The sequence below is a fragment of the Pogoniulus pusillus genome, chromosome 27 (genome assembly GCF_015220805.1).
Source record: "Pogoniulus pusillus isolate bPogPus1 chromosome 27, bPogPus1.pri, whole genome shotgun sequence".
Taxonomy (NCBI): Eukaryota; Metazoa; Chordata; class Aves; order Piciformes; family Lybiidae; genus Pogoniulus; species Pogoniulus pusillus.
In genome coordinates this window covers 6738032-6764375 of record NC_087290.1, presented here as the reverse complement: position 1 = coordinate 6764375, position 26344 = coordinate 6738032, and the positions used below count along the sequence as shown (strand labels likewise).

Below are 26344 nucleotides of genomic sequence, written 5' to 3'. Positions count from 1 at the left end.
CAGGAGCAGCAAACTGCCAGGGCTTGGCTCTGCCCCTCTGTCCTTGCCCACTGTGAGCAGCTGCCTTCCACCTCCACCCGTGCCCAGGAGAGCTGCCGTTAGTTGCCCTCCGCTGCAGTGTGTTTTGCAGGACAGGAGGCGTCTGGGGGTGTTGCAGGACAGGAACACATCCACAGGTGACTCTGCCTCCCCTTCCCACCACTCCTGAGAAACAAGGAGGTACTTGAGCACTGCACAGCAGTGGGGTGGTAATGGGTGGGAGCTCCCTCTCACATACTAAATGCCAGCCATGTCTCCCTGGAGCTCAGGATGTTGATGACCATCTGCAAATCTCACACTCAGGAGTATAAATAACATATACCCTGGTCTGTGACCTGCCACTGGGCTGGGGCAAGGCGCCCCGTGGCAGATCCTCATCCTCCTCTCCTCTGGATTCGTTTACACCTTTGCCAGAACGAAATGGTCACGTCTGGTTGACAGCACAAAATCCTGGTGATGGGGTTCAGGCGAAGTGGCTGCTGCCGGAGACAGGGCGAAACGTGATAACTCTGTCTTGAATTATAAATGGCCCAGGCTCAACTCCACTCCATAAAGCTCTTACAACTGGCACGCAGTGGAAAGCATCCTTGGAAGTGCCTCTGATTTATGTTCTAGCTGCCCCCTTAGAGAGGATCTGAACTAATCTAAAGCAGACATCACTGGGAGATGTCAGAAGCCTCTCTTATCTCTCGGGGCGCGCAGACCTCGCTCAAACGCCCTCCTTTATCTGAACCTCTGGCTCAGCCTTTCCTGGCACACAGAGGGGCCTGACAGTGATCAGGATTAATGTCAGTGGTGCAGAGTTAGCGCCCAGCCAGGAGGGAGAGGTGATCTGGGAGCGTGGGGGTGCAGATGTCTTTTACTGTCTGGGTACAGCACCCCAAGAAAGTTCTCCAGGGCTTGTTTCCCCACATGGTGTGAGGCAGGGGTAGCTGCCCAGGGGCTGCATGGTGTTGTGTGGCTGTCCCTTTCTTTACATCTAGTGCTGTTGGTACCTTGGATGGCTCTTGCCCCTGTCCCAGTGATGTCCCAGCTGTAGGCTCCTTCTGTCCCAGTGATGTCCCAGCTGTAGGCTCCTTCCACAAGAGCAATCCACGAGCTCCTCGTTGAGCACCCAGGCAGCATCCAGGGCTGATCCCCGGCAGGAGCCTGTCGAGGATGATGAAGGAATTAGTCCTTTGCCACCGAAAATCCCTGGCGAATCGCTTTGGCTAGAACAGCAATAATGCACTTGTAGTGTTTAATTTTTTTTGTGCACTTAGAGATGCAAGGAAGTCGCTGCTGAAGATATGCTTTATTTGAGGTTTAATGGGGGAAATTAGCAGGAAATAGCTGGCATTACCCAGCTACGTGACGCTGAAGGGTAAAAAAGCCTCTGAGAAAGGCGGATTTTCTTCTCCTGAGAGATTGGAGGCTAAGCAGATTGAAACCAGAGAAAAGAAATGTGCTGCCCAATTAATCACAACAGTTCCAGTGCAGCTGAGTGGGTAAAACCAGGGAAGCAGCAGAGAGGGAGGTGGTGGTGGCAGGCACACGATGGCTGGCCCAGCTTCCTGCTGCACTGCTGGCATCACTGCCCGTGCTGACACCTTCCCCTGCATATCTGGGGCTGCTGGGGCCATGGCCCCGTGCAAGATGAGGGGCTGGAGTAAGGGGGAAGGTTTCAGTGGGAGAACAGGGGCACCTGCTCAGCCAGAGGACTTTGAGGGGACAGTGCAGGGGCCTGACACCCATGAGACCCCATCTTGCCTGACGTTTGATGGGCAAGGACATGTTCAGCCCTGGCTGAAGTTGGTGTAACGTGGCCAAGGGTTCAGTTGCTTTGCAGCCGCTCAGAAGCAGACATGGCATCACCTGTGAACCCTCCTCCCAGCACAGCATCTCCTGTTTTCTCCCTTCCCACTCGCAGGAGTCCAGCAGAGGAAGGAGACGGACGTGGAGGCGCAGAAGAAGGCGAAGGAGTGCGGGCGCAGCGTGCTCAGGGTCTCCCCGGACCAGGGATCAGACGTGTACCTCCTCAGGAAGATGGTAGAGGAAGTGTTTGATGTGCTTTATAGTAAGAACCTTCACGCTTCCATTTGGGGATTTGGATTGCCCCTGGGGCTCGATGAGCTGCCTGTTGCTGGATATGGCAGCTCCCTGGCAAGGAGCAGGCACCTGGCAGGGTGGGATGTGCTCTTGCGTAGAGTTGGCGTTGTGTTGAGTTGGGATCTGGGCAGTGCTTCTTCACCTTACAGTGCCTCAAACTGGACAAAAATATCACTGTATTGGGGGGAGCATCCTTTGTTGTCCTGGCCAGGGGAAGCTTCTGCCATGACCTGAGTGTGATTCTCAAGCTCATCTTTGCCCCTGATGCCACATGAGGGATAAAGGAACATTAGGAAGACATTAGGAAGAAGGAGGATATTAGGGATAAATTCTTTATTATGAGAGTGGTGAAACACTGGAACAGGTTGCCCAGGAAGGTGGTGGAGGCCCCATCCTTGGAGCCATTCAAGCTCAGATTGGATGGGGCTCTGAGCAACCTGATCTAGTTGGGGAAGTCGCTGCTTACTGCAGGGGAGTTGGGCTGGGTGACCTTTAAAGATCCCTTCCAAACCAGTGCACCTCTTTCACAAGCACTGGGTCAGGGCTCTGCAGAGACTCCCTCAGCCCTTTCCCTGGCAAGCCTATTTAGAAGGAAAAAAGATGAGTTCAGGAGCAGGCGGCCCCGCAGCCGCGGCTCTGAGAGACGCGCTGGTGCCGTTCCAGCACATGCATCATCCCCGGCAATAAAGCTGCTGCAATTAAAATGCAGATGACCATATGGCTGTCGATGTGCAACCCACTGGGTTGCAGAGCTCCCTCTGGGCCCAATCTGTGGAAGCTCCAGCAGCGGAGCGCTGGGTTCTGGCTCAGGATGTCCCTGCTGGAGCCCCTGTGGAAAGGCTGGAGGTAGCAGCTGTGCTCCCGGCGCATCCCCCAAGGAGGAAGAGTGAGGTTGGTTTGAGAGAAGGGGACAACAAGCCCCAATATTCGTTCCCTTGTGCTGCTCAGAGGGTTGTGTTGTAGCCCAGTGTGATGCTTTGGGGGAGTTTAAGTTGTGTGGCAGAGCCAGCTGTAGAAATGTGGGCTTCACCTTCCTGGCTGCTGCTCCTTGTCTCAGTTTGGGATCTGGCGTGAGCTACTGAGTCTCCCTGAGCCTGAGACGTGGCTGCTTCCTCTGTTTGTGCACTGGGTTTGGGAATGGGCACCACCAACCATCCAGCTTTCCCACCCATCACCCTGGGCATGCAAGTGGGATTTGCTGCTGCTGGCATCCCTTTACCCTCGGATGGACAGCCCTGAGGTTTTCTCAAACCACTTAAAGGAGACAATGCTCCTGTTAGTGGGGGTTATCAAGTCCTCACTGCCATCTAAAGGCTAGGCCCAATCAGGGACAGTGCAGAGCAGCCAAGGAAATGAGGTGGGGAGAGCAATTTGGCATGGGTTGGATCCCTGCTCTGACCCGCAGGCCTCGTGGTCCTGCTGCTGGGAGAGTGCCAGGCTTTGGAAGGCTCTTGGGAACTTGAACATTTTTATGCATGGCATACCATAAATATATAATTTGATAGGAAACTCGACCAGGGTGCATCTGTGGGGGGTGTATGAACCAGGTGGCCTATCCATTGGGTGAGTTTGTGATGCTTTTCACCCTGTGCAGGTACACAGACTCACGTGGGGACAAGCTGACTGCATCCCCAACTCGCAGTGGGAGGCATTGCCATGGCAGGGAGGAGGCTGGGCACCTCTGAGCCAGGGGGTTTGGCCCTGCTGTAGTCCAGCCTTGCTGCTGATTCAATAGGATCAGCTATTTCCATCCTTGGGCTGCTCTGTGGTGAAACCTGCTGGGTGGATGCTTACTCCCAGGCATACCCATAAGGAAAAGCCTGTCCTGGTAGAGTGCGGAGAAGCACCACAGGAGATAAGAGGTGCCCCAGGGTGATTCTCTTTCCAACACTGAGAGGACTGTCAGAAATTAACAATTATCTTTCTTTTTAAATATCCTTTCAGTCACCCCCCATTAACAGGGACTGGGAACAAAAACTCTTAACAAATGCTCAGTCAAAAAGCTGGAGTATTCCCACCAGAGCTGGGTAATCTCTGCACCAACAGGGTGACTGATTACTGCCAGCTCCTATTAAACAGGCATTAATGATGATTATTGTCTCCCTCTTTAGCTAAACCATGAGCCTCTGCATGGCAGCATGAGGCTTGGTGAAGGTCACTTTGACGGTGATGTGTTCCCCATAAAGATGCTCAGGGAGTTGTTGAGTGTTGTTGAGTTGTTATCAAATGATAAGGAGCCACTGTTGGCACCAGGAGCTTCTCACCATCACTAGGAAAGGCTGCAAAGCTGCTGGAACTGGTGTGTCAGGGCAGGGAGACCTCACCTGGAGTACTGCATCCAGGTCTGGAGCTCTCATCATAGGAAGGATATGGAGCTGATGGAGTGGGTCCAGAGGAGGACCATGAAAATGGGGTTGGAGCAGCTCTGCTATGAGGGCAGGCTGAGGATCCTGGGGTTGTTTATCCTGGAGAAGAGGATGCTCATGGGAGACCTAATAGCAGCCTTCCAGTACCTGAAGGCAGTATGTGAAGGCTGGAGAGAGGCTGTTTGCAAAGCCCTGCAGTAACAGGATGAGTGCAATGGCTTCAAACTAGAGAAGAGCAGATTTAGAGTGGACGTTAGGCACAAGTTATTTACTATGGGAGTGGTGAAACACTGGAGCAGGTTGCCCAGGGAGGTGACTGAGGCCCTTTCCCTGGAAATATTCAAAGTGAGGCTCCACAGGGCTCTGAGCAACCTGATCTAGTTGAGGATGTCCCTGCTGACTGCAGGGGGGTGGCGCTGGATCACCTTTCCACCTCGCACCGTTCTACCATCGGCTTGCAGAAAGCCTACTCGTGGTGGTGTGGTTCAGAGGTGCCTTCTGAGACTTCTGTGAGTGGCTTAATTAAAACATTCTCCTGCCTGCCTGTAAGGAACCTTGATGGCTTGTGCGAGTCGCACGTCGTTAGCTCTCACGCCTTCCTTCAAAGAACATGTTGAAGGAATCACTTTTAATAAGGACTTGCTGACAGCATCACAAGATTTCCAGGGTTTCTCTAAGATCTTCTGGTGGTTTGAGGGTTTTTTGGTTTTGTTGTGGGGTTTTTTTTGGGCTTGGTTTTGTTGTTTGGTTTTGTGTTTGTTTTTTTTTTCCCCCCGAGAAGAGATTTAAAAAAAAAAAGAAACTGATTAGGAAGGAAAACCAACAGTATAAAATCCTGCAGCTATTTAAAGGTCCCAAAGTCTCCTCTGCCTGCCCCTCAACCTGGGAACAAAAGGCACAGACACCTCGCCACGCAGACAGATGTTCTGCATCTGGATGCTGCTTTGCCAGGCAGGTCGTGTTGCTGCGTGGTTGTTTCTACTGCTTTGTGCTTTCAGCACCAGGTTTATTGGTCACAGTGACTTGGGCTGGTTTCCAAAGTAATTTTTCCACAGAGGGCAGCCCAGGGGTTTTGGCTGCTCTTTGAGACCCTTCAGATGGGGCTGGTTGCCTGATGGTGTCTTGTCTAGAGAGCACTGTAGGCATCCTGGAGAGCACTGTAGGCATCCCCAGCGTGAGCTGATGGCCTCTTTGGTTAGTTTGTGTAGTTGCCCCGCTGGTCTGTTGTCTTCTGCTGCCAGAGAATGGAATGCAGTTTGACTTGGTGTCAGAGGTGCAAGAGAGCCAGCCCTGTGTGGGTCCTGTGTGGGACACAGCAGGACACTGTGGCCACCATCAAGGTTTCTGGGCTGCTGGAGGGGATCGTGCGGTCCAGTGAACTGGCAGTGCAAATGGTGGGGTAGAGTGGGACTGCTGAGGGGCCCTATTCTTGTCTTTTGAAGTGCACTGAGTCGCCCAGCAGCAATCAAAGAACTTCCCATTCTTCCAGGAGGTAAAATAAGAAGTCCAGCTGAAAAGCAGGCTCCCAGAATATCTCAGTGAACACGAGATACAGATCAGCGCGAGCCCTTCAGCCTCCCGTGTCGGCTCTCGGCTAGCTCCTGGCTTGCCAGCAGCCACATCCCTTGCTGGCACACGTCTCGGTGCTCCCAGGGAGTGAACTTGTGCCAAGTGACCCCGTCTGAGGGTTTTACTGTTCAGCCCAAAAGATGAGACATCTGCTTATTGGCTTTTGTGAGCTTTATTATTAATTAGCGCTTAGAGCTTGCAGGGCCTCGCGTGCTTACTGCAGAGGTAGGAGAAGGTTTTCTTCTCGCTGTATTTCCACCAGGACCTCTTACTCTCAGAGGCTCAGGGGGGACTTTATTGCTCTCTACAGCTGACTGAAAGGAGGTTGTAGCCAGGTGGGGTTGGTTTCTTCTCCCAGGCACCCAGGACAGAACAAGGGGGCACAGCCTCAAGCTGCACCAGGGCTGGATGTTAGGAAGAAGTTCTTCACAGTAAGAGTGATTGGCATTGGAATGGGCTGCAGAGGGAGGTGGTGGAGTCCCCATCCCTGGAGGTGTTTAAGAAGAGGCTGGATGTGGCACTTAGTGCCATGATTTAGTTGATTAGGAGGTGTTAGGTGATGGATTGGACTCGATGATCTTGAAGGTCTTTTCCAACCTGATTAATTCTGTGATTCTCTTGCACTGCTCCTCCAGCCTGGCTGGGCTGTGGTCAGGGGTGTGCTGTGTTCCATTAGTGTGTAACTCTGTCCCCTCCTCAGGTGAAGCTGTGGGGAAGAGCAGTGTGGTCCCTTTGCCCTACGAGAGGTTCCTGAAAGAGCCAGGCTCGCTGGCAGTGGCTGGCTTGCCTGAGGGGATCAGCTTTAAGAAACCCATGGAGTACGACGTGAAGTCCCTGATGGCCATCCTAGAGCACAGCCACAGCATCCGCTTCAGGCTGAAAAGGTAAGTTTGGGCCTCCCCGAGGGCCAGGAGGGCAGCAAGCCCTTGGGGTGGCAGCTCTTTGAATGCCACTGGGTGGCAGAGGTTTTGTGTAGAGCAGACGTGAGGGTCCCCACCCATATCCCAGCTTCCCCCACCAAGACCCACAAACCTGGGTCCAGCAGTGCCAAACCTGGCCCTGGCTGGAGGTTTGTGAGGGCTGGGATGCTGCAGCCCCTCCTGCCCTTGCTCCCAGACGCAGCACCCGTGAGCGCGTGCAGCAGCCGCAGCGCTTTGTGTGTCTCCGCCAGATTTCCGCTGTGGTAAGCTAAGTGCTTCTCTGTCTCCAGAGGCCTTTCCAGTGTCAAGGCTGCAAGCTTCTTGCCAGGCTGAAATGGGTTTTGTAACGCCAGACAAGGAGAGAGGTGGGGGATTGTGGCGGGGAGAGCTCCCCGCTTTGGCCACGTTCTCACACGGGGCTTGGCAGTGTTGGATGTGTTTCTTCTCCATTCGCCTGGCTGGAAGCACCTCAGATCCGTTCAGAGGAGTGCTGAAATACCTCCTCTGAAGGCCCTTCTGGAAAAGCAGGCTGAGACAGCTGAAAGTAGGACACGCAGCACTCAAGCTGTCGGTGAGCTTGCGGCTGCCTGACTCCTGTGAAGTACGTGGGCTTCCTTGGGCTGAAGCTCACCCCTGGACCGACTGAGGTCCCCCCTGAGCCTGTCATCAGCCTTGGGGGCTGTGACAGGCCATGGAGACAAGTGGCTATGGCCACACAGATTGGTTTACTCCTTAAAAGCACCAGGCTTTGAAGTTGGGCATCTTTGCCCCAGCTAATATAAAGGCTTTGAACTAGGACCAACCTGCTCACATTAAAGAAGACACAGCCAGTCTGAGTGCCCGAAGAAGCTGGGGCAGAGGTTAGGCGATGGATGTAGTTTCTCAAATGAGGAGCCTGGCAACCTGCTGTGCCTTGTGTCCCCTCCTCCCAGATGTGGCTCTCCTTCTCCCTCCACGTTCCTGCTTGTCCCAGCTTAGCAGTGCCGTGGACCCAAAGGAACCTGCTTTTTCCTCCTCTTCTCCCTTCCTTCCCCTCAGGCCGGCAGACGAGCCCAGCCGAGAGCCAAACCCCAGCATCGAGCTGACTTGTACCTCCCTCACCTCCAAAGGTGGCCGGGACTCTGGTGCCAACGGCCCCATGGCCAAACCCGCCAGCCAGGACGCTCCGTCTGCCATCGCAAGCTTCTTGTACGGAGTCTCGCTGCCAGCCCCGATGGGCGTCGACCTAAAGCAAGAGGTGTCCCCCGGGCCCAAGGCAGGCGGCGAGGCGCTGCTGCCCCGGCCGGCGGCGGAGCTGAAGGTGCCTTCCTCACAGGAGTACAGCGACTGCTGTGGTAATAGCCTGGAGTTTGCTCTCAGCTGGGAGCCTGCTGCAAAGCCCAACCCCTGGCCCTGACAGTCAGGTCACTGGCCCAGGTTACCCAGAGAGGTGGTAGATGCCCCCATCCCTGGAACCGTCAGGTTGTTTGGCACTCTGAGCAGCCTGCTCTGGTTGCAGATGTCCCTGCTGACTGCCAGGGGTTGGACTAGATGACTTCTAAAGGTCCCTTTCTAACCTAAACCATTCTGTGATTGTTTTTTTTTCCTCCCCTTAAATGCTGGGTGCTGTACTGTGAGGTGGAGGAGCAGGTGGGGGGGAGTGGGATCTCAGTCTGGCCAGGAGCCCACCAAGTGGTCACAGACAAGGCAGCTAGAGGAGAGACAACAGGGTCAGGTTAGCATCACTGTCAGGGAACAGCACCCAGGGTGTTTGTTTGAGTGTCTGGAGCATCAGTCAGGCTTTCATCAGCCTTTTTTCTTTGTGTCCCCTCTTGTCCAGGACAGAAATCATCAGTCTCCGGAGGTCCCCTCATCCAGAACGTGCACTCGTCCAAGCGCATCCTCTTCTCCATTGTCCATGACAAGACAGGTCCGTGTCCTGTTCCAGCGCTGGAAGTGGCTGGCAGCCACCTCTTAGGGAAAGATTTCCCCCATCCCTGTCTCTCCCTAGCAGTCTCCCAGCCATCCCCATGCTCTGCAGGGACCCAGCAGTGATGCTGGAATGCTGCCATGGGGGATTTTTGCCCTTTACATGCTGCAGCATCTCCACGTTGCAGCCAAGACCTTTATCCCTGCTTGGGTCCATCTCCACGATCTCCATGATGCTTGCACAGGGAACCAAAGCATACCTTTGAGTGAGGCTGTTTGCCCAAGCTGCAGCAAATACCCACCCAAAACTTGGTGTTCTTTCAAAGCAGCTGAAACCCACTAACCTCAGAGTGATTCTGCAGCAGCACCCGGGGGCACCAGCAGTGTGGAGGAGACTCTGCTATTTCCCCACCTCCACCCTACCCAAGGGAAACTCAACCTAAAAATGCTGAGGTGTTTAGATCAAAACCCTTAAGTAAATAATATGGGTGGGTGTGATGGTTTGGGTGTTCTCTCCCCCCCCCACTTAAATCACTCAGGCTAGACTCATCTGCTGGAAATTGAATGAAGCTTTGTACTTGGAGCTGAGCACAATACACAAGCAGGTATTTACAATCTCTGCAGCTATATAGACAGAAATACACAAGTTACAAAGTAATCCAGAAACACAACAGTCCTCCCAGAAACCAGAGTCCCCAGGAGGAGCTCCCAACCACCCTTCCACCTTCTTCCCATGCCTCTGCCTTACCCCAGACTTTGCCTTACGTTCTAGGTGAGTTTGGAGGGTGGCCAGGTGGGTTAGGAAGCAAACAGATTAGTCAGACAGCAAGTTAGGATTGAGAGAGAAGCCCAGCCCCAAGAGCCAGAGAGAGACTCTGTTATCTATGTTTATGTTCTTGTTTTTATCCATCTCAGCAAGTCTATGAGTGCAGCAGACATCACCATTGTTTCCTTTTCACAGCCTATCATCTAATTCTTCCCACCATAATATCCTAGCTAGCTTCAAACTAGCACAGTGGGAAAGTCAGGAAAGAGGAGGAGATGCAAAAGCTCCTGTGTGAAGTGGCTGTGCCGTCCAGAGGCTTGTTCCAGGCTGAGTTTGCTCTGTCCAGGAGGGTATTTCATTTCAGAGCTGAGAAGTTTCACAGGGTCATTTCTTAAGAATCTGCTTTGCACATGGATGGCTGCAGAGGAGGTTGCTCGGGGCTGGGGCTGGGGAAGCCCAGACTGCATCTTGCCAGCCTGGCAAAATCCACTCAGCGAGAGGGGAACTCATTCTTTTTAAAGGCAGCAAAATCCTGTTCCTGCTTCGCGCGAGAAAAGTGCATCTGCTGCGTACGAACCATATGGAAGTTCCTTATTGCTTCTATTTTGTTTTGATAGATAAGTGGGACAGCTTTATAAAAGAGACTGAAGATATCAACACCCTTAGGGAGTGCGTGCAAATTCTGTTTAACAGCAGATATGGTGAGTAGGAGTTAATATCCCATTATGCATCTGCAGTGCTTGTGGTTTGCATATCATTATACAGCAATCATTTTTGTTCCCTAACACAGCAGCAGAAGCCATATGCTAGAGCTCCCTTCTCTTCCTAACACATTTAGCCCAGCAGCTCCCAGTCTCTGGGTGTCTGCTGAAGGTTATGTCAATATTTCTATTTGGAGCTTTTCCCCCCTCTATGCTGTTGAGGGATTTCTGACTGGACTGTCCACCAGCCCCAGTTGGGAGCGTGGTGTGCTGGGCTGGGTCAGAGTACCCAGGCACCACTGGCACTGGCAGGAGACAGGGAGCAGTGGCAAGCTGAGAGTTTAATGTGGCAGGGGGGGAAGAGAGATTGTCCTTCTCCTAGCTGCTGCTTTCCACTTGTATGGCTTTTGGAGCTTCCCTTGCCATGAGCAGTGCTTTGGAGTGGGTGTCTGGGAAGCTCTTGGCTGGGGAAATTGCTTGGGCATGGGCTGATGGGCTGAAGGTTGTTGGCTGTGCCACCTTCACCACACCGTGCACCTCCTGAGTTATAGACAGGCTGTAGTTATGTACTGTGTCACTCCTGGGTCACATGTGGGCTATAAGTGAGCTCTGTAACTTACAAACTGTGCATGTGCTGTGGAACTTGTGAGTTACCACAGAATCCCAGCAGGGTGGGGGTTGGAAGGCACCTCAGGTGATCTTCTAGTCCAGCCCCTAAAGAAGGCTGCTAATTTCCAGGTGAGTGGGTGTATTATATAGCTCAGTGACCACCTGTGACTGGGGAAGTAGGGAACAGCCTGTGAGCCAGCTCAGCCCTGGTGTGAGCAGTGCTGGGCACGTTTGGGGCTTTTGGAGGACACCTTAGCAGCGTTTGCTGCTGCATTATGTCTCCCCTTGTCCCATCTCCCGTGGGCAAGCCGCTCCCGGGGCTCACCTTCCATGAGACAAGCAAAGGAGAAGATTGCAGGAGGCGCTTGCTCTGCTTGAGCCAGAGCCTTTACACCTTTGTTTCACCACCTGTCAGAAGGGCAAGCTGGTGTTTAAGTGAAAGCCACACCTTCACCTTTCAGCTGAAGCCTTGGGGTTAGACCACATGGTGCCTGTCCCCTACCGCAAGATCGCCTGCGACCCCGAGGCGGTGGAGATCATCGGCATCCCAGACAAGATTCCCTTCAAAAGGCCTTGCACCTATGGTGTCCCCAAACTCAAACGGATCCTGGAGGAGAGGCACAACATCCATTTCGTCATCAAGAGGTGGGTGGGTAGGTGGGAGGCAGGGGAGGGTGCACAGCCGTGAGGGGACTCGGGAATTTAAGCTGTGCTCCTTTTCACACTCACAGAGTTTGTTCTGACACCCAAATTGCTTTTTTACCCTGAGCCTCTGGTTCCCATCACCTCTTGTGAGGATGTGGCAGAGCTGAACATGCCATGGTTTCCCCCAAGCCTCACATCCTCTTGTAAGTCACAGAATTAACCAGGTTGGAAAAGACCTCTGAGATTATCAAGTCCAAACTATCACCTTCTGCTTAACTAAACCATGGCACTAAGTGCTTCATCCAGCCTCCTCTTAAACACCTCCAGGGATGGTGACTCCACCACCTCCCTCTGCAGCCCATTCAAATGGCAAATCACTCTTTCTGGCAAGAACTCCTTCCTGTTGTCCAGCCTAAACCTCCCCTGGCACAGCTTGAGACTGTGTTCTCTTGTTGTATCAGTGGTTGCCTGGGAGTAGGGTCCAGGCAGACACTGCTGGTGCCACTCTAAGCATTTCAGGTGGTAATAGGATTCTTTAATCATGGCTGGGCTCCCTCCAAAGGCATTTGGCAGATGGGAGCTGTGCTTTCAGGTGGGAGGAGGAACATCCATATTCACAACACACCTTGTTTTATGGTGATGACTTATGGACATCTGATATATATGAAGATGTGGCACCTACAGGCAGGGCGTAGAGCCTTGGTGCCTGTGTTTGCACTGGAGGAGGAGCAGTGGATGCTTTCCCAGCTAGCTCTATGCTGTGCAACCCCTCTTTGCTTCTCTGTCAGGAACAGCTGCTTCATAAGGTATTTATTTATTCAGTCCCTGCCTGTGCAGCACTTAGGTCGTTCCCCTGCTAGAGGTGTGAAAATCTCTAGCTAAGGCTTCCAAGGGGGTTAAACTCACCAACACCAACAGGCTTCAGGCATCCTAAAAGGAATTTACTTTCCAGATGTCAGCCCTTTGTCCTGCACTGCTTAGGCTGTGCTGAGCTAGATCAGGCTCTGGGACATAATCCTGAACATATTTTGCTCCCGAGTGGTAGATGGCATCAAAAGATGATACTTAGAAGACTAGTGCCACGTGGTCTGTGTATGAAGTGAAGGTCCAGCAACAGCTCCTTTGGTCCTACTGTCTTCTTTTGGCAAAACCAGCCTACTGCAGCCTCATTTAATAAGTTAATTAAATTAAGAGAGTGACTTGTAAGCAGATTTAAAGGTGCTTTAGTTAAAAAGCAAATGCTGTAAGGCTGCTTGGTTGCACAAAGGGCTAAAAGGCCTTCTTTTTTTTCTTTGTAGCTGGAAAAAAATCATTCTCTTTTTTTTCCCTAAGTGACTAAAATGACTGTTTTGACTTGCTTTAATGCTGCTCATTGATAACACCTGAAATTCAGTCATGAGAAGCACCTAATCCTTTTGTTTTTGTGTGTGTGTGCCTTTCCTCCTAGGATGTTTGACGAGAGAATTTTTACAGGTACGTTCTCCTTTTATTTATTGCCCACACAATGGAAAGGTTATCCTGAGAAGCAGAGCTGAAATCATGGCACCTGTAAGCAGAAGAAGTGCAGGACAGGTGCAGCTCTGCCCAAGGAGGAGGTCTATGCCCAGCAGCTGGGCATGCTGCGGTCACACCAAGCACCACCCCTCCAGCATTGTCTTGAAGTGAGGAATCTGTGGTGTGTGAGGCTGGGCTGGCTTCCTGCACTGTGCTGAGGTGCTGCTACAGGCAGCACACAGAGTGGTTCTGTGCTCTCTGGAGGAAGAGAAATCACTGTTGGGTTCCTCACTGCTATGCTATTCTCTCTTATTTTTCACCTGGGAAGTGCTAGCATCATCCAGCCACTGCCTGGCTTCAAAAGCAAAACAGCAAAAGTCCTTTTTTTTTTTTTTTTTCAGTGACAAAACCCTGGGGAGGGAATTTCTTTGGCTTTCTTTGCCCTGTGTTTTCACTCCTTTTGGTTTGTGTGATGGTTTGGATGTTACCCCAGCCCCTACTCAAGAAAATCACCCAGACTAGCCTCAGCCACTTGGAAATTGAATGGAGCTTTAAACTTAGAGCTGAGCACAATACACAAGCAGGTATTTACAGTCTCTGCAGCTATAGACAGCAATAGACAAGTTAAAAAGGTAATCCAGAAACACAACAGCCCTCCCAGAAACCAGAGTCCCCAGGAGGGGCTCCCAACCATCCTTCCACCTTCTCCCACCCCTCTACCTTACCCCAGACTTTGCCTTATGCTTAAGGTGAGTTTGGAGGGTCAGCCAGGGGGGTTAGGAAGCAGAAGGATTAGTCAAGCAGCAGGTTAGGGAGAGAGAAGTTCCTGCAGCCCCAAGAGCCAGAGAGAGACTCTGTTATCTATATTCATGTTCTTATCCATCTCAGCAAGCCTATGAGTGCAGTAGCCATCACCATTGTTTCCTTTTCACAGCCTATCATCTAATTCTTCTCACCAAATTATCCCAGCTAGGCTCAGACCAGCACAGTTTGAGCTGGAGAAGCCAGGCTAAGTGCTTCTTGGTAAATAGAGACAGGTAGTGGTGCTGCCTGACCTGACCCTTGCTCCAGCAGCTGCCCCCATCCCACCACCTGAAGCATGGCACTGCACCTGAGTTTATCACCACCCAGCCCTGTTCCACATTGCCTGGGCTTGGCTCACAAGTGAAGACGTGTTGTGGGATTGTTGTTTTGCTTTGTTTCTCTTTATCTCCCAAGCTGCCAACCCCAAATCCTGGCAGCTTTCCAGGCACCACCTTCTCTTCTGACATCCCCACTGGCCAAGTTAATTCTTGTGTCCCCATGACAGCCCTGACCCCAGGGGAGCTCCCTAGGGATAATGACACCAGAGCCACCCAAAGCAGAGCCTGGAGGGAGTCCTTCAGGAGGGATTTCCATGGAGGGAAATCCATGGAGGGATTTCTTTGTCTCCAGCTCCATTAATGCCTTTTTTTTTCCTTGAGAAAATGATTTTTATGATCTAACCCCCTCCCATGGGATGGAACACTGAACTCTCTTTTGGGATGCTTGGATTCTCCTTGTAAAATCCATCACGTTTGCATGCTCTCTGGTGAGAGGCATCACACAGATCTGTGCCTCAGCTCAAGGGCTGCAGACGCAAAGCACCATGCTCCGAGCTCAAGAGTTATATGGCAGAGAGGTGCAAGTGAAAACCAGGAGATGAGGAAGCAAAGCCAGCAGGACTGGGGTGGTTGACAGATCCTCCCCCTCCCTTGCCTGGTCCCTGCAGGGCTACCAGAAGCAAAGCACATGAAACCTGGCTTTTTGTGAGGGGAGTCAGCACATCTGACTGTGCAAAAGCATCTGCTGAGTCAGGAGGTGCCATTTTTGCAGACACTCTTTTCTGAGCAGAGCCGTGCTCTAAACTGCCGACTGCAAACTATCCCAAAGCTTCCCTCTACAGTTTTGCTCACCCTTTAATTAAAATACCCACCACTGCTAGGAAACCTATTTTTGCTACTCCCCTGGGTAGCAGCTTCGGGCAGGCTTCGCTGCTGCTGCTGCTGCTGCTGCAAGAAGGAGATTTGCTCCGTCGAAAGCGCAAATTAAAAGGAGCCTTTTGGACTGTCGCTGGATAAATAGTGTCTTTAAGGCTGTGTGTGTGCTGATGCTGCTCCCACTGCCCAGAGCCCTGCCCTTCCTTCGTGTTGGGATGAGCTTTGGAAGGGTGAGGATGCCATGATGGGCACTTTGAGACCAGCACGGGGCCCTGGGCAGCAGCTGTTTAACAAGGCACCTACGTGGCTGCTGCAGCCTTGTGGCGTAATTTCGGTCCCTCCTTCCCCCAGCACTAATCCTTCAGCTCTTTGCTCACCTTCCCTGACCGATTTTCATTTCCTATCCTGCCTTCAGATCACTCTTTTCATCTCCAAGGTCGTTTCTGAGGCTTCATTTCAGCTCCTTTCAGGTTGCTGAGGAACGGAGGGGAGAGAGAAGGGTTTTCATGGCGACAGGATGCTTTTGTCCCCCTCCATGTCGCTGCAGCAGAGATTTCTCCCACTGCATGCAGTTTTGGGAGCCATGGGATGGGGCTCTCTGTGACAGTGCTGCTCTGGGCTCTGTCACGTTCCCTTAGGACAGGGTTGTCCCCACGCTGAGGCTTGCTCCTGCAGCGCTGGTTCATGGCCAGTGCTGGGTTTCCCCACCTCTCAGCACCCTGTCCCAGCAGCCAGCCCTTTCTGGAGATGCTCCATCCCTGGCACACTTCCCAGCACACGTTTAGTTGCCATGAGGTTTAAGCAAAAGTTTTGCTCTGATTTTAGTGTGTAAACCTGGTTGCCTCTGCTCTTTGCAAGCAGGTGACAGTCCATGGCCTGTCTGTCAGCTCTGGGGCTGGAGGAGGGGAAAGTAAAGGTGCCAAAGCTGCGCAGTTGGCAGGCTGCTAATTCAGGTTTTGCTTTTCCTTCCAAACGCTCCCTGCACCAGGAAGCAAATTTACCAAAGATCCAACCAAGCTGGAGCCCTCCAGCCCCCCTGGGGAGATCTCCCCTGAGCCACACCGCGGCGCTGTTCTGGACCTGGCGGGGACCTCTCAGGCCAACAGCCGGTAAGTGACAGTCCTGTTCCCTGGCCACCACCAGGTGACATCCCTCAGAGGGTCCTTCTGGGGGTGTTGACATGGCCAGCAGGTCATTGCTGTGCTGCTCTAGGAGTATTGCTGTGCTGCCTCCCTCCAAACCCCTGGTGCTGGCACAGCTGGCTGGCACTGGACGGGGCTGAGCACCCCCAGCCTTCTGCAAGCCAAAACAGCAGAGTGTGGAAGCACTGATTGTGTGCAGACCTGATGAAATCAGGGCCATGCCTGGGCAGGCAGGGATTATCTGCAGGAGCAATCTCTGGTGTAGAACATGGCCCAGGGATTCAGTGTAACCCAGCATCCTGCTGGTAAAGTGTTGCTTATGAGGCTCCTAGGGACACTAATAGCAGATTAAGAGGTGATTTAATGAAAGGGGGTTAGAGAGTTCAGCAGGGCAGGAGGCTTTTGTGGGAGCACCTGTTTCTGGGCCAACCATGCCATGAACTAGACTGGTCTGTAATGTGCTGGCAGGGCCCATGGAGCGTGTAGTGCTGCTTTCCAGCCCATGCTGGGAGACCCAGAAGCTGTTTTCCTCTGTGTGTCCTTCAGTTTTGCTTCAGTTGGTCAGGACCAAGATGGTACTTAGCCTCAACACAGACCTTTAAAATCACTTTAAGTAAAAGGAGGCTGTGGGGACAGCTCTACCCTCTACAACTACTTCAAAGGAGGTTGGAGCCAGGTGGGGGTTGATCTCTTCTGACATGCAACTAGTGACAGGAGAGGAGGAAATAGCCTCAAGTTGTGCCAGAGGAGGTTCAGGTTGGACATTAAGAAAAAATTTCTTCACAGGAAGGACTGTCAAGCATTGGAGCAGGCTGCTCAGGGAGGTGGTGGAGTCACCATTCCTGAAGGTAGTTGAAAGCCACATGGATGTGGTGGTTAGGGCTCTGTCTTCTCACTCGCTCTGCTGAAGAGAGCCTGGTGGCAGTGGCACCTGCCTTTGGGTGTCTGTGCTGGAGCAGGGCTGGCTGAGTGACTCTGGAACCTTTCAGCAGCACAGACTCACTACTCTGGGTGAATCAGCTCTTTCCAACCATGTAAAATGGGTCAGAGGAATCACACCCCACAAGTGTCTGGTTCTCTTCCTGCTGATGAAGGGACTGTGGATGAGAGCCTTGTCTGGAGATGCCTGCAGTGGGAGCTCAGCCAGGCTGGCTCCTGAGGTGCTTCCCTGGTCTTATGGGAAATTAGATCTCCAAGGTCCTCAACTTAGCCACACAACCACTTTCAGCCATTTTTTGCTCTCTGCACCTTGCTGAATCTCTCTGTGTCTGGAGGCATTTAGACTTGGGCACAGCAGAGCATCTGCTGCTCACTGGGTGCCAGGGGAAATGGTGGTGCTTCAAATCCCACTGGCCTCTAAGCATGCTGCAGGGCTGGAGCCTGGCCTGAGGCTTCTCATTTTCCATTCCTTTGTGCACATTTGCAATTAGGACACTTTTAATTCTTGCAACATGAGATCCCACTGTGCAGTTAAATCCATGTGACTGGAAGCAAGAAGGTGGAAGGACAGGAGGTTAGGGCTGCCAAGCTGGTTTTTGCAAAGCAGTAGGTAGATAACCAGCCACCATGTGTCTGTGGGAGCAGGATGGGAGCTGAGGTTTGCCACTGCAGAGCTCTGAGGGTGGCCCAAGGCTTGTGGCCCCTGGACAGCCCTTGCTGATGCTGCACTGTCTCCATCTCACCTGCTGTGCTCCAGCAGTGGGCCAGGCAGGGGTTGCATGGAGCAGTAAAACCACTTTAGAAGATCCCATAGGGGGAAAAGTGGTTTAGGGATGTTTTGTACCCATCCAGATTTGCATTGCCCTCTCTAGAGTGGTGCTGTGCTGTGGACTGCACTGGGCTGACCACTTCTCACTGGTGTAAATCAGGCACAACCTGAAGATCACTCTGGGGTCCCTTCTAAATTTGTCCTACCTGTGAGCCTTGTTCCTGATTTAGGCTGTGTGCTTGCAAACCCTGAGGTTCCTGTGCACTTCTGGTCACCAAGGGGGATCACAAATCGCAGCACTGGTGTGTGCACAGCTGGCTCTGCCCACCTCAGGGGCAAACTTCAGTCTCCCCATACCTCCCAGTGCATAGATAGCACCTCTCTGTAGGAAAATATAGGTGGATATTCAAATCTCCTTTTGTTCTTCCTGCAAAGGAGGAACCTCTGTTGCCTGGTCAGAGCAGAGCATTTCCATAGCTGTGGTTCACCCAGGTCAGAGTCCAGTTCCAGGGACAGGGCAGTGCCAGTACTCCAGTGAGAAGGATCAGATGCTGCAAGGGGGGACATGCTCCCCAGGGAAACCCTCCTCCCAAATTTCCCTAGTGAAAGTTTGACCTGAAGTGGGAGACCTTAAAACCTCAAGGCTTTCCAGTACTTTCCAGACCAGAGATCCTTTTTATCCACACCACATTTAGGAACAACATTTCAAGAGCACTCCTGGCTCCCTTTGTGTTGCCCACAGCTGGCTCGGCTGACGCTGCTGAGAGGCTTTAGGCAAGCGAGAAGTGCTTTTGAACATCCCTCCAGAGCCAGCAGGGATGTGGTGCTGGCTCAAAAGGGTTTTTCCTTCCCCTTGAAAGACCAGCATCGTGGAGGAGTGTTCCCCTGCTGCCAAGGAGGGGTGGATGTTCTTGCTGAAGAAGGAGACAGACAGAAAGCAAAGTGTCCTCATTTGGATGCCGAACACCTTGTGTAAATTCCTGAGCATGCAAAGTGAACTGTGGCTGCGAGTTTGGGACAGTGCCCAGTTTTCAAGGGAGAAAAGCTTTGAACAGAATAAATATTTACCAAATCAATTGACTTTTTTCCTTTCTCCCTATTTGCTTTAGCTCCATGAGTAACCGCGTTGTAATGATGCTTTATGCGCTGCTCTCTGCCGCAGAGGGATGGACTGAGCCAAGTTTTGGGCTTCAAGCCCCTCTTGCTTTCAGGAGCTCTCTGCAGGGCTGCCATCAGCACTGATGCAAGACCAGGGAGGGTTTGGGAGCAGAACTCACTTGCAGGGAAGCCTGCAGACTGTGGCTTTCCCCTGCAGGTACAGTTGCCATGCTGCTGCTGGGATGTAGGTGCAGTGTGCCTGGGGACCTCTCCTCAGCACTTGCCTGGCTTGGCAGGGGGGTGCAGTGTTTCTCCCTCCTGCCAGGAGCAGTCCTACCCACACTGCTAGGTTTTGAGCTCTCTGGCTGCTCCATGACCACCTCTCCTGTCTGCTTTTCCCTTCCAGGTCCGACAAGTGTAGTGTTTCTGAAAGTTGTGAACCAGGTGAGGAATAATTCCTTTTCTCTTGCAAAATAGTGATATGGGGCAGGGGGACACGAGGGAAGGCTGCCTGCAGAGTAGCTTTGGCATGTGGTACCATTTAACTGGTTGTGCCACAGTGCAGTCTTCGTCCCTGTTTGGTAGATGCAGAGATGAAGGATCCCAAAAGTGCACTAACTGAAATAATGAGACTTTAGCATGTGCTTACCTGTGAAACTAAGGGAAGTCTTCAGTCTCTGAGTCTCCTTGAAAGCCATTGTGAGTGGGTCACTGAGAAGTCAACAGTGTTGGTGTTCAGAGCATCACAAGTGAGAAGGAAATGCTTTTCCCCAGGTTCAGGGGCATGGACCCAGTGACATGCCATGTCGAGCCTGCCCAAGTGGCACAGATGTGGCTGTAGTTGGCCTTCTTGGAGCGTGGCAGAGAGGCATGTCCCAGGCATGAGCTTAGGAGTGTTAAAAATGCCAAGAGTGCCTACTGGGGATGACTCTTCCCATGTCCCCACCAACACTTGTTGGTGACCCAGTCAATTTTAAGTGAAGAAGGCCAGGAAACCAGCACATAACAAGGTTGGTGGCTGGTTCAAGGGCACCAACAGCCCCAATCAGCTGAGCCTTATGCAGAGGCCATACCAGTAGATACTCTCTATGTATCTCCCTGTCATGGGCTCCTTAGCTGAAGCCATCTTGCTGTGGGATGCTTAGCTGGCCCCAAATGCACAGCCAACTGTGGCTCCCCTGCCCACATTGGTGGGCAGACGTCGCATTGCTGGTTCCTGTTGGCAGTTTGCCTTGAGTTGCCTTTCCCCTGTAGGTACCTCAGGAGAGCTCAGTGGAATCAGGCAGATCAAAATCGAGCCGGATGAGCTGGACATCATCCAGATCACTGTGCCAGGTAGGCGCTGGGTACCGGCTGCGTGCACTGGGCTCTGCGCGGGCAGGGCTGCCGCATCGCCTCGCACCATTCTGCAGCGACCAGAAGCATTGGGAGGGCATCTCCCAGCACAGAAGGTCCCCCTGTGCCTGTGAAATGGTCTTCCTTTACTGAAAATCATTTTAAGGGGCATATTGGGAAGGAGCTGGTTTCCTGGGGGTAGTGAAAAGTGTTTTAGGACTCTCTGTTGTTTCTCTCTCTCCCTCGTTGCGTTTCTGTCTTGCCTTTCTGCTGGAGAAAGCAAGCCTGATTTGCTGCTTTCCTTTTGGTGTGGGCTTGGTGGGGGTGTCTCAGGCACTGAGCACAGGATGCTTTGGATGAGGTCCTTAAAAACAGCCTGGTTATGAAGAGTTCTTAAGAACAGCTTTAATATAAAGCATGTCCTGAGAACATGTTGGCACTGCTGCAGCTCCCTGCATTTCTGCCTGGAGAGGTCAGTGGAGATGGGTGGTGATGGAGATGAGCAGTTGGGTGCTTGAGGGGCAGCTGAGACAGTCGTTTTCCACTTGGCTGACCTGGACAGCAGAGCAAATGGGAGGATGATCCTCTGAGTTTAATGAGTTGACAGTTAGCACTTTGCATTTCCAGTGTGCTTTACAACCATTAATTAATAATCTCACCAGAACGAGGGCAGCAACAGGACCCTGTGTGCCCAAGGGCGAGTGATGCTGGGGGCAGCGGTGACACCCAGCCCTGCTGCACCACTGTGCTCTCCATTGCACCCAAGTGGGAGCAGTCTCTTTTTCCATTGAGGTCTGGGGACTCACTCCAGGATTATCACAGATTGGATTTAACATATGGTTAATATAGGAGAAAGAGAGGTGGAGCAAACATTCCAGTTTTCAGTGTGGTGGCTAATGGAGGAGAAGAAAGCTAATACGTGGTGAGCTGGCGGTGTGTGAGAGGAGGAGGAGGAGGTGTTATCACTTCTCCAGTGCCAGGCAGATCATACTTCAAGTCCAGAGTCCACCTTTTCCTACTGTATTTGAAGGCTGAGTTCAATCAGGGGTACAGCTGAGGGCAGGGAGGAGGATTAATGGAAAAAAGGTGTGCACCTACAGGGAGAAACGGATGAAATTGGGATTATTTATCCTGTGAGGTGATGATTAAGAGGTGACCTGACTGAAGTATTTAAACTGGGGAAGGGTTTATTTAAAGCTAAATTTGGCCAGCTCTTTGAGGGTATTGGAAGAATCCAGCATTAGGGAAGACAGGTTAAAATGAGGAGGGCATCCAGGTTACACAAGGGAACCAAACCCAGGGAGGTGTCATTTTTGGGGAGGAAGGCAGCAGCAGTGGAATGGTTTCCCACAGTGGAATTGCCAAGTCAAGCAGCATCAACTTTTTAAGCCAAAATTGAGTGTTGAGATGGAATTAAACCAAGTAAATAGTTTTGAACTATTTTCACTCTTCACCTTTCACAGAGGTTAGGAAGAAATGTTTGCTCCTTTCCCTGAGGCTCAGAGGCCGTGTGTGTTTCAGGGGTGAGCAAGAAGGCAGATGCACCCCTGGAGCAGGGCTGTGGTATACAGGGCTCTCAGGAGTAAGGGACCCTTTGCTCAGTCCTGGCTGATGACCCCATGCCCTCTGAACCCTGAATTGGGGACAGTGTCCCCTGACATCAAAACAAAAGCTGCCCATGGGGCTCTGTCCACAGACCGCTCGCCCAGCTCGGATGAGATGCACGACCCAGTGCCCACGCACCTGGCCTCGGAGGAGTCTAACTACATCCTAGACACCGTAGCAGGTACGAGGAGTGAAGCACCCAGGGCACTGCATGGGGACTCCTGCACGTCTCAGAAATGAGAAAACACTGTGTATGAGCTGAGGTGATGCAGTCAGGACCCAGAGGCATGGCCTCAATCAGGCCAGCTGGGAGCTTCGACAGACAAACTGGTGGCTTTTCTGGCACTGCTGCTCCTTGCCATCCCCTCTCCAGCCCCAGCATGTGCAATTCTAGCTCACAGCTGGGATTTTCCTGGGGGATTTGTACCAGTGCTGCAGCTGATTGTGCTGAGTGTTCTTGGGGGTGGGTCCCACCTCTCCCAAGAAGCCTCCACCGAAGGGCAGGCAGCCCTCTTGGATGTAGGCAGTGGGTTCATTCTGCTTGTGCAGCTCCTGGCACGATGCTGCCATCTGGGTGCTCAGAGCTTAGTGAGGGGAAGGGGTGGTTGGGTGGCTGCAGAGGTCTTCCTGCTCGTGTCTTGTCTGGTTTAGCTGCTGCTAACCCTCCTCTTCCTCAGCAGGGACAGAGAAGGGGCCCAGTGAGGAGTCACGGCATGAAGAAAAAGAGATGGAGGGATCAGGTGAGTGCACAATGAGCTCTTAGCACTGCTCATCACTGCAAGTGTTTTGGAAGGATGGGTGAACACAGAACTCTCTTGGGTTGGGTTTCATGGGCTTCCTACCTCACCAGCAGAGCAGTCACCCCCTGGAAAGCTCAGCACAGAAGGGCACCACTGTGTTCCCAGGCTCTGCCTTCCCCTCTCTTGCCTGGATTTACTTTTTGCCCTATTTTTTCTTGCTCCTTGCCACTAGCAGAGCTGTCTGGCAGGGGCATCACTGCCCTTCCTCTCTTGGGGATGAGCTTGGAGTCAGCTGCCAGAGGGCCACCGGGGAGGGGTGTGACAAGCAGGTGGCCAGCTCTGCTGGGAGTCAGGTGTTGCTTGGCCAGGAGGCAGCTGGTTTCTCAGAGCATTTTTCTCTTCTTTTCTCTTTTTTCAGATGGCATAGGGGACGTTTTAAGTCACTTGAGGAAGCAAGTAGAAATGCTGTTCAACACGAGATACGGTAAGCTGGTCATTAGCACATCTTCATCCCACTGGCCTCTGCCGTGGGGAGCTCCTAATTGCTCAGAAATGTCACCTCCCGTTTCCAAACCAGCCTCTGAGTGAAAGTGCAATCTAATTTGTTCATTTGCTGTCTGCTGGGCTTACAAATGCATTGGAAATCTCCCTGGGCCTTGTTATTGCAGCTCCTCCTTTGGTTTTCTCGTTGCCTTTTCGCTGGCTGCAGCCCAGGAATTGCTGCCGTGACCTTCAGCCTTCCTCCCACGGAGGGACAGACCAAAGCGCTTCCCCTCATCACTTGTTGCAAAGATCAGACAGGGTTTTCTGCCTGAGGTGGCCATGGCAAGGCTCAGGAAGGCTGGTGGGAGCCTGGTGCCAGGGGCTGACACTCGGCATGCTCTGCTGACCTCTTTTGAGAAAGGTTGTTTAACCCAGCCACAAAAGTCAAGTGAGGTCACATGTGCCTTTGGAGAGCTGGCAGAAAGGCTGCCTCTAGGAGATGTGGCTCTGCCTGGCAGCCCCCCAAAACAGGGGCTGAGCTGAGCTGCAGCTCCTGGGCAAGCAGAGCTCATCATGACTGGGGAAAGGAGAAAGGCCAGGACCAGGCAGTGGGGATAGAGCTGGAGCAGCTGGCAGAGTGATGGCCTCAGTGCTCCCCGTGCTTTAGTCACAGACTGGGAATCCTCGCCCACACTCGTGGGGTTTTGTGCCAACTTCTCACTTCTGGCCAAAGAGCACTGTTGGCATTGCCTGTTGGCTGCTTTTTGGCAATATTTGGCATAGCAAGGGCAATCAGCCTCACCGTGCCAGGCTGCACAGTCTGGCAGAGCATTCCAGGCATGTTCTTTGTCCCCTGACCTGGCAGAAGGACATCCATAGAGGTCTGGATGTGGGATCCCCTTGCCTTGTGGAGATGTACTTGCAGCCTCTGTAGGAAATCCCTTAGATGCCTGCACTGAAAGGCAGGCTCTGACAGCACTGCACACCATGAAAGACAGCTCCAGGTGGCTCTCTGGCTCTGTTCTGTGGTTTGTGTCCACAGTGTCAGGGACACCCCCACCAGGCACAGAGTGACAACTCTCCAAAACGTCTTCAGCACCCCCACCCATATGTCATGTTGTTGCTGCTGCCTTGGCCCAACAGGCTAATGAGATTTGGTCCCCATGCAGCCAAAGCCATAGGAATATCAGAGCCGGTCAAAGTTCCCTACTCCAAGTTCCTGATGTATCCTGAAGACCTGTTTGTGGTGGGCTTGCCAGAGGGCATCCTGCTGCGGCGCCCCAACTGCTTTGGGATTGCCAAACTCAAGAAGATCCTGCAAGCAAGCAACAACATTCAGTTTGTCATTAAAAGGTAAGGTGGATGGAGCAGCTGTGCCTTGAGGGAGGGTGTCCCTGCTTGGAGCTCTGCCTGCTGCCCAGTGCCCTGGGGAACATCCATCACTTGGTCAGCTTCAATACATTTGTTTGATTAGAAGCAACCGAGGGTTGGAGCCATCTCCAAGAGGCAGTGGTGGTGCTGTGGTCTCTTCCTTGAGATGGCTTTTGGGGCGTTAAACTGCTTCTGCAAAGGTTTGGCCACAGCAGCAGGGAGCAGCCACAGCTGGGTGAAGCAGCCAGAGCCTCTAGCCTTCAGGGTGCCCAGGTGTGGGGCAGAGAGAGAGGCTGGGAGCCCCTGAGGGTTGCCCTATGAGAAGCAACTCTGGCTGAGGTCCAGATGTGCAACGTGAGATGCTGCAGGCATTGTGGGAAGATGCTGTCCTTGTGCCGGTGAGCAGGAGATGTCAGTAGAGCTGGAAGGGCTGTGAGATGCCACGATTGACATAATACAACAACGTTGCCCTGGAAGGGGGAACAGATCCAGCAGAGATGGAATTAAAAATGCCTGTAGCTGTTTTGGGGAATTTCTCACCCAAATGCTGACTCAGCATCCCTTGCAAGGGGGAGAGATGATGTGACTGAAGGTGAAAATGAAGAAGAAACATGCAGGACCATGACTTCTGAAAGTCTCTAACTCCTGATTTGAGCCACCTCTGGCTGAAATCTCATCCTGGGGAGCACCACATCAGCTCTCTAAAGTCTGGGGGCATGACAGCTGCTTCCGAAGCTGCATTGCAGGCGCTTTAAAGTGGCCCTAGCCACCAGCACTTAGTGGTTGGTGGCTGTCAGAGTGTTGTCCTGGGAGATGCTGGAGCAGAAGGTGTCACAGCCAGAGAGGTCACACACGTGCCCTCTGCTTCCTGCTGTTTTCCAGGCCTGAGCTGCTGGCGGAGGGCGTCAAGGAGCCGGCGTCGGACAGCCCAGCAGCCAAAGGTAGGCTGCGAGACGCCCGGCAGCCGGGCCGGTAAGGACGAGGTAGGAGAGGAGTGAGAGCGTTTGCCTACACTGCGTCTCTTGCCTTCCCTCCCCACCTCGTTTTTTGGCCCCCTTCCTGTGCCTCCCCCGTGGTGGCACCATGAATCCTAACTGCTCTTCTGTCCCCCGTCTCAGTGGCTGGCGAGAGGGACTCGAGCGAGGCGCTGCTGGAGGATGCTGTGAAGAGGCAGGGGTTTCAAGGTGAGGGGCTTCAGGCAGTGGTCCCCGGCTCATTTTTGGGAGCTGTGCAGAGCAAACAGATGTGGGAAGGGAATGGCCATCAGGGCTCAGTGGAGAGGAGCAGGGCAAGGCAAGGAGAGCAGAGTCATAGAATCATAGAATGAACCAGGTTGGAAGAGACCTCCAAGATCATCCAGTCCAACCTAGCACCCAGCCCTATCCAATCAACCAGACCATGGCACTAAGTGCCTCAGCCAGGCTTTTCTTGAAGACCCCCAGGGACGCTGCCTCTACCACCTCCCTGGGCACCCCATTCCAATGGGAAATCACTCTCTCTGTGAAGAACTTCTTCCTAACATCCAGCCTATACCTACCCTGGCACAACTTGAGACTGTGTCCCCTTGTTCTATTGCTGGTTGCCTGGGAGAAGAGGCCACCCCCACCTGGCTACAATGTCCCTTCAGGTAGTTGTAGACAGTAATAAGATCACCCCTGAGCCTCCTCTTCTCCAGGCTAAACAGGCCCAGCTCCCTCAACCTCTCCTCATAGGATTTGTGCTCCAGGCCCCTCACCAGCCTTGTTGCCCTTCTCTGGACATGTTCCAGCACCTCAACATCTTTCTTGAATTGACCTTTA

The 26344-nt window shown here is 52.7% G+C and overlaps 1 protein-coding gene across 5 annotated transcripts in view; it reads left to right on the top strand.

Annotated features, from left to right (window-relative positions):
* The window catches only part of GTF2IRD1 (GTF2I repeat domain containing 1), a 74873-nt gene that overhangs the window by 27943 nt on the left and 20586 nt on the right, over positions 1-26344 (top strand). For 4 of the 5 annotated variants that reach the window (XM_064166235.1, XM_064166233.1, XM_064166234.1 and 1 more), the window contains exons 4-19: positions 1949-2095; positions 6763-6946; positions 8021-8316; positions 8802-8891; positions 10274-10357; positions 11428-11611; positions 13059-13084; positions 16052-16172; positions 19418-19455; positions 20266-20346; positions 22043-22132; positions 22629-22691; positions 23110-23175; positions 24344-24527; positions 25428-25486; positions 25664-25729. In XM_064166235.1, the coding sequence (XP_064022305.1) occupies positions 1949-2095; positions 6763-6946; positions 8021-8316; positions 8802-8891; positions 10274-10357; positions 11428-11611; positions 13059-13084; positions 16052-16172; positions 19418-19455; positions 20266-20346; positions 22043-22132; positions 22629-22691; positions 23110-23175; positions 24344-24527; positions 25428-25486; positions 25664-25729 (1779 nt within the window). The remainder of the gene's footprint in view (positions 1-1948; positions 2096-6762; positions 6947-8020; positions 8317-8801; positions 8892-10273; positions 10358-11427; positions 11612-13058; positions 13085-16051; positions 16173-19417; positions 19456-20265; positions 20347-22042; positions 22133-22628; positions 22692-23109; positions 23176-24343; positions 24528-25427; positions 25487-25663; positions 25730-26344) is intronic. The other variant, XM_064166232.1, reaches the window with a different exon arrangement.